At 39.5% G+C, this 13,101-nt stretch overlaps 1 protein-coding gene across 3 annotated transcripts in view; it reads left to right on the top strand.

Annotated features, from left to right (window-relative positions):
- map2k5 (mitogen-activated protein kinase kinase 5) overlaps positions 1–13,101 on the top strand; it is a 55,779-nt gene that overhangs the window by 11,697 nt on the left and 30,981 nt on the right. For all 3 annotated transcript variants that reach the window (XM_069705677.1, XM_069705678.1, XM_069705679.1), the window contains exons 9-12: positions 8,237–8,276; positions 8,395–8,463; positions 9,567–9,648; positions 10,638–10,699. In XM_069705677.1, the coding sequence (XP_069561778.1) occupies positions 8,237–8,276; positions 8,395–8,463; positions 9,567–9,648; positions 10,638–10,699 (253 nt within the window). The remainder of the gene's footprint in view (positions 1–8,236; positions 8,277–8,394; positions 8,464–9,566; positions 9,649–10,637; positions 10,700–13,101) is intronic.

Genomic DNA, 13,101 nt, shown 5'->3' with positions numbered 1-13,101 from the left:
ATGCTAGTTACTGTTGTAATTGTCATTTAAGACCAGTGTCAACTGCAGGTAATTCATTGTGTAAATATATTCATTAAATGAATGTATGATGATTTTATGAAATATTTTATATTGTAAAAAATATTACACATACATAAGGGTGAGGAAGTTGTTTAGCCTAATTAAAGTTTGTAATTTTATAAATGTTGAACTTGAGGAGTTAATGTTTTCCTCAGTTTTCATTTTTATAATTACCTGCTCAAAATCACCAGACTGGCGATGCATTACCTCCCCTCCTCTGACGGATCTAACACGCTCCTCTTCAGTGCTGAGGTGTTATTTGAGATACAGTATATTCACATGTTAAACATATCTACAAGATTATTTCTTTTCTCTGTTTGGAGGAATTTAATTTACTGGCAGAACATTTCTGACTGGTAATATCTGAAATGGCCCTTTTAGTGTGACAACAATTAAAGATCAGCGATGCAGCATCTTGGACGCCACACGGCACCCCAAAGAAAAGTCTAGCATTTCAGAATTCTTTTTTTTTTTTTACCTGCCTCGTTTGACAGATCCTACGAAGTGTACGTTGACCAATAGGATAAAGAGTGCATCACATATAGTCCCTCTGTTGCCATGATTAACAACTTCTTGACCCTCCTTCCGGATGGCACAGCAAGTCATGCACCAACTCGAATGATGGTCGGTCCGGGTCATATGTGCCACTCTCCTGACAAAGACACGGCAAGAATTTATGGCCTTTTGATTGTCTAATCTGACCCAGTTACCATCGTGAAAGACAATCGTGTAGTCTGATCCCGGCATTAGGACAACTTGAAAACTCAAGAAGCTTGCCTAATGATTACAGCTAAAACCTTTGGACAACACATAAATGGAGCTGACAACAAGGTAACGCCAGAAAATCTGTTTTTACTAAACTCTGTCTGGCAGTATCTCGTGCCATCAGATCCAGTTCAAGAACAGAACACAGAACAGTTCATGGCTCAGCTTCTTCATCAAGTCTCTCATGCACACAGCAACACTACTTAGTGAAGTTATAAACCACTTACTTTGGTTTTTGATTGACTGATTGATTTCAATCTTTAATTTGTTTAAAAAAAGACAGAAAATAATAAACAAAGGAAAATTATGATACTTGTTTGACACATCTGAAATTTTATCTGGTTGCAGTATCACAAAGAATTTAAACATTGACCAAAACGCATACATAAACACATTTAACATTATAAACCCATAACTCACAATCAAGCCTCGTCATTTGATTGATTTGATGTTCATTTGATCTAGTCGTGAAGGCCATATTTAATTCTAAGATTGATGGTGCACAAAAGAGTGCCTTAGTCTAACCTTATTAAAAGCCTGATATCTCCGATTTGATGGTAATAATTGTTCAGCTCAGTTAAAAAACAAAGGCCGACATTGATGGATGGCTGGGTCAGCATGTGGCTATGGAGCGCTGAGGTGTTGGTAACATCCAATTGAGTCTAAATGGCTCTGGGTCATAAATGAGCTGAAAAGGTTAAAAGGTGGGGAGCCGTTCGTAGAGCTATTCACATGTGATGAGCCCAATATAAGCTCTTCAGAGTTCATTTTATTGTTTAGCCTTAATATGTTACTATGATAAGCTGATTCATAGAGTTTCTCGAGGGGCTGGCCTACGATCTCTCAGCAAATTTCTTTTCCAAATCAAATACTAATAAGTGCACAAATACAGTACACACAGAATATATTGACGTGCACATACTGCAAACATAGTATACACTTTCACATCATGGAAAACTGAAACCCTTTAATGAACCCAAGTGCTTTGTTTTGGTACTCAAACATGCAACCTTTGCTGCCCTGTACTGTGCCTGTCTAAATCACACACACACCTGCACTGCATGCATGACCCTTCATGACCTCATGCTCGTGTTGGACTGTCGCCTTGGGGTTTGCCAGCCTGACCTATCTGTTTGTCTTTTCATATATATGACAGAAAAGGTCAAATATAAGCTAGACTAGTCGTTAGAGCTAGAGGAAGCTCAAAATTGTGAATTTGTAACAAAATTGGTGTTAATTGTGTTTGTGGCCTTGACATCAGCTCCAGAAAATTCAGTAACTGCTTCCCTGTTTCTTTCATTTTAATTATTTTGTCACAGTCAGAAAAAGATTCAAATATTTAATCCTTTTCTTCCCTTGGTGTCGCCTTTGATGTGATGTTGACAGGTCATTAGTTGGTGAGGTAAAGAATAATGGCTTACTGATCTCTGTGTAGTGATGTATTAAGTCTGGCTGGATTTCTCACTTTAACTATTCTAGTACAATTATTACAACTAATATGAAGTGCTCTCCTTTTTGTAGACATCTCTTCATGAACATTTCTTGCCAAAAGTACATTAACAAATTTTAAGACAAAAACAGTGAAGTGTGTGTGTGTGTGTGTCACCACATAACCTTTATCATGCTGGGATTTTCTGTTGCTTCTGACCTGGTAGCACAGATCACAAGAGTCTTGGTTGAATCACTATAATTTCCTGTCCATCAGTGTTGACCCCAACCTTTGTTTTTTTTTGTTTTTCTGTACAGAGACAAATGGGCATTATATTAACATGGGTTAATAAGAAAACACTTGTTTTCAACATGTATTTCACATGTATTTTTTGAAAAGTGTTTGAAAGAGCGGTAAACATTTTACTGTATCAAACAGGAAATTAGCCCATTTGTAAAAAAAAATACAGTATGCATATGCATTGAGGGAATGTACAGACTGCATGCTTGCTCAGAAACCAATCCTCTGTCCTTGTTCAGCCTCTGCCATTTGGACCACCTTATATTGGGCTCATCACATGTGAATAGCTCTACGAACGGCTCCCCACCTTTTAACCTTTTCAGCTCATTTATGACCCAGAGCCATTTAGACTCAATTGGATGTTACCAACACCTCAGCTCTCCATAGCCACATGCTGACCCAGCCATCCATCAACGTCGGCCTTTGTTTTTATTACACACTCTTTCAGAGGTCCATCTTGTCCACCAATCTAACTGACTCCACGGCTTATAAATACAATAACAAGGACATACAGGCTATTTTCATGACTTGTGGATCCTGCAGTGCAATTAAAACGAGCACATTTGCCTGGCTGTGACTGTGGTGACATCTACTTAGACACCTATGGCTGTTCCTTCAGTGTCTCAGCCCATTTTCTCCATTGATTTAGCTTTTTCACCTCATCGATTAGATTGTATATTGAAGGGCCAAACCTCTTTGGTTAATTGATGTCAGATTTTCCTTCTGTGTCAAGAACCAGGTGAATGGGATTTCAGGTTTCACCTGGCATCACAGTGCCTCTCCGAAGAGTGCTGAATGCACAATTTTGATTGAATTTTGGCAGATTTGGCAGAAAATTCACTGATGAAGCTAGAAATCTAGTTTGTGGTGGCTGTTTGGTACTTTTCTTTGGTAAACTTGCTGTAGTGGTTTGGAGCCGGTAACTTGGATTTGTTTTGGAGGAGTTGTACTATGAATGCAGAACTATGACGCTACAGTATCTAAATACTCCTCAAATACAGTTTAATATAATATTCCTGTAATAATTGCGATCATTTTGGTGGACTCTCCCCAACCAATCACTAGTGACTGACATATTCAAAGTAACCCGATATATATAAGATATTCCTGTATAACACTTAACATAACTGTCATAACACAGACACTGAAAATAGTCTAAACCTTTCGGCCAAAGTTTTGTCCTTTTTGCTTCACGTCTTTAGACAATTAGGCCAAATCATTATAAAGCTGCCAAGCCACCCGTATAGCTGGATTAATTCAAACAGGAGCCCATGTCTTACGTAAAACATTTGAAAGAAAAGTAAAAAATAAAAAAAAAAAAAAAAGCTTTTTGAGTGCTTTCTGTGAAAGAACCACTTAATAGTTAAGAACCTGAAGAAATGTAATCTGAATTCTGGATAGAGAAAAAAAATACATTAATCCAAGGGCCCAAATTCTGTTTAACAACCTGTGTGACATGATACCCCCAAGTTTTTATTTAAACGGGACAGTATTTTAATTCTGAAAACTACAAGAGACACACAAAGAACAGCTCAGCTGCTGTCAGACTTTTTGCCACAATGTCACACAATATACAATTTAAGCAGCTCTTACTGTCCTTGCCTGGAGGTGGCAGCATGGACGTTTATATCTGCAGGTGTAAACTGTTCCAGCTCTTACTTTCCTTTCCTGGAGGTTCTGCAGTGAGGTGCTATGTAGAGAACCGTCCTGACATTTGACCTTTTAAGGAAATACATTGACAGCAGTGTTTATCTTTATGACATCAAACATAATGCCACACGGTTATTGTCCCTTTCACAACATTTTGCTGTTTGACTTTGCTTAAAATCTTAGATTAGATGATCTTTATTGTCATTATACTCATATAATATAAAATTTTACATGGCACCTCTCTTTTTTTAGGTTAAACAAAGCAATTAAAAAGTGGTACCAGATGAGTCGAGTGAGTGTGGGGCAGTTTGACTTCAAACACCAAAAACGGTTGTGTTGTTGTAATCTCCTTCTCAGCCACAAGGGGCCTTCGCTCCAAAATAATGTCAAGGTCCATTCAGAAATTAAAGAATGTTCACTTGCACAGAAAGACATCAATTAAAAAAAACATTTATTTTTGAACTTGTCAGGATTCTTACCTCTAATGTGACGGATAATTAAGAAGCTTATTTGTGCATGTTTGTGTGTATGTGCATGTCTGTCTGTGAATGTCTGTGTTTAGGTTTCTGTCTGTCTGTGTCACTTAGGAGACCAATTACAGCAGTGTCAGGTGAGATAGTCAGGCAGAGAGAAAGGCAGCCCGCCGTCCATGTGGTAGTGTAGACGTACCACGTTAGCCCTGATCCCGGAGGCCAGTCTCTCCAACCCGCAGCCCCAACTTCAGAGACATAGAGAGAGGCCCTATGAATACTGCATGATGGAGCTTTTATTACAGAGCGAGCTGGAGTGTAAATAAGATCTAGGCAATGGGGCACGTTTACTGGGGTCAGATCAGGGGGAAGTGGCTTGGGGGTGGCTATGTAACCTTGTCCCCATGTCTCCCGCTGTCACAAGCCTGTCACTGTAACTCATACAGTGATGTTTGGCCCTGACGTGGTCAAGGACAGTCTGAGAGTAAAGCTTTAACCAAGCAGTAGTCACACCCGAAAACATGCCCTAAAAGCAAATTTGTCTAAACTTGGTTATTTAACCATTTTGGTGTCTCTTTTAATTATCACCCTGTACAAATTAACTATTTGTTAACATTTACAGTAATACTGGACCTGTCAGTTTTTTTTACAAGTATGATTAGGAAACCATTCTGTGAACTATACTGTATATCAGTGGTCCCCAACCTTTTTATCACCACGGACCGGTCAATGCTTGACAATTGTACTGCGGACCGGGGGGGGGGTACGTAGATTGTTTATATTGCGAATATAATAAACGTGATAATAAATAATAAAGAAATATATATAATAATAAAACAAATAATAAAATAATCAACGTTATAGAAAATACGAAGAACCAGCAATTTCACATTTTTATTATTAAACACTCCATGAATGTTATTTTTCAACAGCTGAAATAAAGTTGTCAGTTTGAACCGTCTCCTCTCCTCTCCTCTCCCCTCTCCCTCATCCCCCTCTGTTGGCGACCACAGCCCTAACGCTCTCGGACTCTGGTCGCTATGGTAACGTTTAAACATGCCTTCACGATAAGATACAGATACACCACAAAAATGAATATAAAGTGCATGAAAATTTTTACTCACCATAACGCTAAATCAATGAGAGCCCTGAGCTTGTTTCTCTGCAACGAGATGGTCCCATCTTGGGGTAATGGGAGAGACTGACACCCGAAGTGTGTTGCTTATGTCCAGTCTACTCCGTTGTTTTGTTTTGGTTGCTGTCACGGCAGAAAACCCTGCTTCACACAGATAGGATGTCGGAAATGGCAACAGGGTTTTCAGTGCTGTGGTTGCGATCTCCGGGTATTCTGCCATTACTTTAATCCAGAACACCGGCAGAGTTGTTGTCTCAAAAATACTTTTGAAGCCGCCGTTGTTTGCGATCTCCAGCAGTTGATCCTCTTCTTGCAAAGACATGCTGGATTCCCCTGGTTTGTTGATAAATGGGTCGCGGATCCATTCCTTGGCAGTTCGTGGGTCCTTTTTGGTTGGGAAGTAGCGCTCGAACTCTTTTAAAAGCAAAGACAGGCGGCAAGATTGTTCAGACTCAGATAATAAATACAACGGAAATAATTAATTATTTCTTGGGCGGCCTGGTACCAATTGATCCACGGACCGGTACCGGTCCGCGGCCCGGGGGTTGGGGACCACTGCTGTATATGGATGACTTTAATTTATATTTATCTATGTCTGGTCAAAACTAATCTCAGACATCAAGCCAAAAATAACAGAAAAACAACATTCACTTTAATAAACAAATGTAAGTTTGGATGGCGTTAGACAAGGAAAACTGGCGCATCAAAGGGTAACTATAGTATCAGTATGTCTTTTAGCATGTCTAGACTTCTCTACGAGAACTACAAATGATTTAGCATTGTAAAGACTCGGTTTGAAGTCTTCTCAGGCTGCCTTATTCACACAACCTGCCCAGTCAATATTTAACATGTCTACCCCTGCGATCTTGCTTCAATTAACATCTTCGTCTTAATTAAGAGGCAGCAGTCATGCTCAACTGATATTGATTGTAGCTCAAAGGTAGACTGAGGCATCAAAATGAAAACAAGGCCATCAGCCTCATGTGCAACGAGCTCTGTTCAAGGAAAGATGACACTTAAGATCAAAAACACTCAGAGTCACTGTTGGGGCAAACAGAAATGACACTGACCGCTTAAATAAGAGGAAAAATAATCAAACTACGATGTGTACGATAAAAAGATATGATGAAAATAGTCAGTGAGACGTGGCTGCAAACAAAGAAACAAATGAAGTGTTAAATACCTCAGATTACTGTCGCTTCTCTAGACACCTGGAAATGTAAATGATCTCTTTCTTTTGACAATCTCTCAAATGTCTGAAGTTTGTTTTTGACTTCAGGTCTTAAGACTGTTATCAAAGACAACGTAGCATAGCTACAGTCAGAGACCAGTGTTGTAACTATGGGTAAATACATTACATGGCACTAATAGGTGTCATTAATTAAAGTCCGTGGCCAGTTTAGAGGTATCTGGCTGAAGTGCAAAGTGATACTCTAATCTTAGACACATTAATCACACCTTGCACCATACACAGTCTCCCTAGAAGTCCCACTGACAGGTGAGGAGCCAGGTATCACATTTACTAATCCTGCTCGCAAGCTACCCAGCTTGTATGACGTACACAGAACCCTCCTCATCCTCATCACCTGACAGCTGTTGGACAGTATTTGTCCTTGATGATTGTGTGCTGAGAGGCATTGTCACTGGTACCGTAAACTAACCTTCAAGGGCTGTAACTAAAGCCGACGTTTGGCATTAAGGAGTTTGATAATTAAATCATTATGGGGCCGGTCTGTGACTGCGGCCTTACTTGGAACTCAAAACTCTGTCTGGAACAACTAGAGATAGGGCTGACTGCATCTGGTTTTGGGTGGTGACCTCTGACCTTTTAAGAGAGATGACAGGCATTTTGTCATGCAAATGTTGCCTCTGGTATTGCTCAGAAACTCACAGACTTGGGATGTTTTATTGCCACTAATGCTGGCGAATAGAATGTTTTTATTACCGTTTTGGTGCACGATGACAGGAATTAACATAATCAGTTTGTGATTGCTTTAATTTAATATTCATTCATTTATTACCCAATTCAGAACATTGGCGTTGCATCTTTTTTCAGAAACAGAGTGTGGGGCAGTTTCTTTGAACAGAAATGTTCCTTCATGTGGAAAATATGCACCTGTATGCAAAAGGTATTGTCCAAAATGGTTCACATATTCCCCTGACATGAACATCTTTGAAAATCTGAGGTTAGTTGTAGCCAAGGTGGAGAAGGTTGTCTTGAACAGCCTAAAAATATCTCAAAACTTGAAGTAAACTAAAAGGCAGAGATACTAAATGTTGACTAAGATGAGTGTCCAAACCTTTACATGTCATAATTACTTCTTTTTTTTTGTATTTTGTTCCTAAATGTCTGCTTGTTTCGCAGGTTGTATTTACATCTTATTGCGTGAGTTTTGTTTCATGTTATCTTCTGTTTTGTCCCTCCAGAGCGTACCATGTTATTGGAAACCGGGTTTTAGCTGTCAAGGTGAGAAATCCTTTCATTTACATGATGAGTCCGATTCTTTCATCTAGTTTATTAACAAAACGTGTTAGTGTTGGCTTTATTAAAAGGCTGTTCCTTTTTTCCTGGTGCTGGATTACAGGTCATTCCCCTGGATATCACAGTGGAATTACAGAAACAAATCATGTCAGAATTAGAAATTCTCTACAAGGTTAGTTTTGACTGATTTAATCTGTTCCTCTTCACCAAAACAACTCTTTTTTTTTTTGTCTTTCTTTCTCCAGTGAATCTTGCTGTCCTACCACACCTACATTGTTAATTAACCATGAGCATAACTGATGAAACGCCATTAATCGCCTCTGGTCTTTCAATCGAAGCCAGGGATCAGTGATACATGAAAACACACATACACAGGACTCTGCATGTCAGTTGACTGATCACCGACTGTGAATTTCTTCAGCCCAACTGATACTAAACTTTTGGGACCGATACCAATATTAGGCACAAAAAATTCCAATATTGACTGAAAAATGGTCATCAAGCTCTCGTGACAAAGATATGTAATGAATGCAGCATACTTTACAGTTTAATGATAAACTTTTTTTTTTCAAAATGACATCAGTGCGTTAAAACAGTGAGCTTCAGTGAGAATATAATGTTTATTACATTAAATCATTTTTAAAGGCACTATAATTATGAATGAAAAAAAAACATAAATGTAACAATTTTGAAATACCCCAAAGCATGTTTTTCTGCAGTATGTCCTGAATTTTTGTATTTTTTATTATAGGACAACACATACGCTGATACTGATTTATCTGTAATGGGCCAGTATCGGCAAGTAACAATTTACCAACCAGTAAATCGGTCGAGCTCAAATACTGTATGTACCGGTCCAAACATTGTAGGAATAAACATTCACTTATTTTGAGCTTGAATGAATGATGTGATCATTGAACATGAAGAGAGGGACAATCACCTGAGCTCAGTATATTTATGTTTGTCCAGGGCCTCATTTGGCTCAGCTAGCCCTCTTCTCATGGAGTGTGTGTACAATTATATGATAACTTAAATAGTGTTTTTCAAACAAAAACGGTTGACAAACTTCAAATGGATGCATTTAAGCATGAGCGATTTGGAGACGGTTATGTTTTGTTCAGTTCAGTTCAGCTGTTGCACCTTTTGCAGTCAAATTCCTGCTGACTTTTCTCTCAAATTGATAAGTTGGATCACTTAAAAAAAAAAAAAAAAAAATCACATTTGAAATTTTGGGCTTCTCTTTACTAATCACATGGTCTGTGCTCTTGATTGCAGTGTGATTCACCCTACATCATCACTTTCTTCAGTGCCTTTTTCGTTGAGAACAGGATATCCATATGCACAGAATTTATGGACGGTGAGTTTCTCTGTGACTTGAGCAAGCAGCTCTTATGTTCTCTCTTTGCTGGCTACAGTTGTGTAGAAGAAACTTGAGGGAACAGTCTTCTGTCTCTCTGCTGTGTATCCATTTTCACTTCTGCAGATCAAGAGAATGTTTGATCGCCGCGAGCTGCTTAGCATGCCGGTGTGCTAAAAGCTACAAGGGCGTGATGAATAGTGACTTAAGTGCATTTGTAGGTTTATTTGTATGTGTGTGCACCTCGACTGGTGTGAGATGGGGGACTGTCTGTGTTTTTAGGTGCGTGTGTTTGTCCAAGTGTGTGTTAATGCTGTGATTCCCCTGTTTCACACATTTGCCAGCTTGTCAGCGGAGTCTGTATAACCTCTGTTACTTTGGAACTTTTCTTTGATCAGTCGTTTTCGGTGTTCTTTGAATACTAAAATCAAGGTATTACACTATTCAGAAAACTGAATCTACAGGTAAATATGTACAAAAGTTGCGTCAGAAAGGTGAAATACAACTAATAATGAATATAATAGTGCAGACTCCCTTTAATTTTGAGGCATACCTGGACTGTGTCCTCAAGAGCAGTGGGCTATTCTGATAATATCCAAAATAATTTGAATGTGGTCTTAAGTGAAGAGTTTTGGTAAAGGTGTTGTCATTGAAATATTTGTTTTGCTTCCTTCAGGTGTGCTTGGCTTTAATGAAATATATTTGAATATTCATTTTTGTACATTTCCGGCATGATATCAACTGTTCCTTTTTGGCAAAAGTTTCAGCTGAAGCATTATGGAAAATGCAAGTTGACCTTATGTTCAGCCCGGATTCAGATGCCATTGCAAGCAACATCGCAACGGCTGTTGTCTTGATTGTAAAGCTGAATGGACGAAATGAATTTGTCTCCGATGAGCTGTAAATGCTCTTAAGATATTAATGCGTAGTTTATACAGAAGGTGAAGTTATTCAACTGCCTGTGTTAATGAGCGATTTGTCTTCTGCAGGTGGATCTCTGGACGTCTTCAAAAGAATTCCAGAGCACGTTCTGGGGAGGATTGCAGTGGCGGTAAGTTTTCATTCGTTTAGGTACACAAATATTGTTTTAGAGCAAATAGCATTTTAATGACTTTATACCAAGCGGCAACCAACAGTGTCGTCACCTGTTGGTTTGTGAACTGCCGTTCTGGAGCCTCGCGTTCGCCATCTTGCTATTTTGGACCGTATTTGGACAAGCTGGGCTGGTGCGAGGAGACTTAGCCCCGCCTACCAGTAACGTGACTGCACTGCAGGCCTGTCAATCAAACAGATACTGCTCCAAATAATCTGCTTTTTCAGGCCTAGTACGTAATTAATGATCGAATTATTTTTAAATGGACCACCAGAAAACCTTTTAGAAGTAACTTTAGCAAACACCATTATGACTTGTGAACAAAATTGATTGACTTTGTATTTCATGAGAGAAGTTGAAATGGATTATGTGGAGCCAGAGCCTTTTTTGAAACCAGCCCCTAGTGGCCCTCAGTGGTATTGCAGTTTAAGGCCTCAATTTTGTACACCCGGTAGCTTTGTCCACTTTCATATACAGTCTTTGCTATATACTGTGTTTATATCAATATGTTTGATTTTTGGGAAATCGTAAGTATGTGATATTTTGGAGTCAACTACTGTTCTGTATTGCTGCTGCTTTCATCTCTCAGATATAATCGCCCACGCAAGCCGGGCAGTCCCAGTTTTTCGTGTGACCTGTTATTTATTTGTCACATTCAGAACAGGCCGGAGGCAACAACTCGCTCGATTTATTAATGAATTAAAGAAAAGAAAACCACCAGTGTGCATTTTTCAATTCACCCTTATTTGGGGAAGTGATGGACAAAGTGAGTGTTTTTCTCCCCTTGTTCAGCTCCCCTCTTTTCCTTTCTGCCTCATTTTCTACTCTGTTAAAACTAGCATTTTGATCGAAATGGCCTTGATGTTGATTAATGCGCGTCTCCTTTCCACACTCATTACCCTTCTCTGGTCTCCACGTCCTCTTTTCTGTCTCTCTCCTTTAACTTTGTCCGTAATCAAACAATGACAGCTATTTAGTCAGTGTTAATTCTAGTTCGCAGCTTTCCCTCTTTTCCACTGTCACAGTTGTTAATTATCACAGAAGGAAAAACACCCAAGAGGGTGTGAGCAAAGCTGCACCCGCCAGTTGTTGCACTCGCACCACAACCTTTCAAAGCAGCAGGACTTCAGAGCGCTTTTGTGCTTTCTTAATCTATCTAAGAGGTTGCTGTGAATCAGGGTTTGATGACAGGAGCCTTGAGGCAAGAATCAGATCTCACATCCCATAAATGAAGAAATCACCACAAAGCATCATTACACAATTGGAAGGGAGTAATACTTAAATACTTACGACTTACTTACCAGGCGCCCCAACCTACTTACGGAGTTTCTTTCATTGCAAAGAAGCAACGTCTAATTTCCTGGCTCCTCCCTAATTGTTTAGCTCCTCGCTTGATCTTCTTGAGAGACGAGTCATCCTGCTTGTGTGTGTAGTCGTTTTATTTCAGTGGCAACCCAAAGCCTGTCACCACACTTGAGGACAGGACTGATCATTGCCTGGCAAATTGAGAGCTTTAATGTTGAACTTGGTTCTCCTTTTGCCACCGCAGTTTGATAGAAACTGACATTTCCTTTTTCCTGTTATTAAACCTTCAAGATAGCTGAATTTGTCTGCTTGGGACGGCGCTTCTACTCACTCAACATATGTGAGGGGTTGAACGTGTCCCATGTACTGCAGGAGAATTCATGGTGGAGATAATTATCCTCTTAAAACTGCAGCGCATCACACTCCGAGACCCCAGTCAGAGTCTGAGGAAACCAAAAGGACAACATCATGCATAAATGGCAGAGATGTAACCTTCAGGTCAGCAAAACGGACACTCTAGATCTGTGCTTCTGTTAGTTATTCTGTACGAGCAGAAGTAGGAACAAGTCGCTCTGCTGTTGGAGTCCAATGCTCACAGTGTTTGTAATTGGCATTTATTGTCCAGAGCGACACCACTGTTCTCCCTTCATGAGCCTACAGGAGCCTTTTTAAGTCTTTTTCAAGATCTAAAAAAAAAAAAATCACATTTAGATTAGAATAGCAAATTTTGATGACACCTCATTACTGAAAAAAAAAAAGCCCTCCTATATTGTCTCGTTTTTTTTTTTTTTCAGCATACAGAATTTCCTAAGTAGGCCGATATGTGTAAACACACATCATGTATCAAAGAGACAGCACCACTCCTGATCACCATTCAGTCAAAGACAACGTCAATACAACATTAGCAATGTGTGTGAACCCTGACAGCACAGCAGTATCCAAAGCTTTCGACATTTCAGGATGAGCCTTCTCTGACCCCTCTTAGGAGCTCATTGACCGCTGGAGGGACCTGTTCATGGCAGCCATGTTATGAGGCTCATTGTGTCATAGATGTA

This window comes from Brachyistius frenatus, unplaced genomic scaffold (genome assembly GCF_029030835.1).
Source record: "Brachyistius frenatus isolate BFR_SWC_R1_liver_20210118 unplaced genomic scaffold, ASM2903083v1 Contig_58, whole genome shotgun sequence".
NCBI lineage: Eukaryota > Metazoa > Chordata > Actinopteri > Embiotocidae > Brachyistius > Brachyistius frenatus.
Note: the sequence above shows the minus strand (reverse complement) of the source record. Positions and strands in the feature narration are given on the sequence as shown.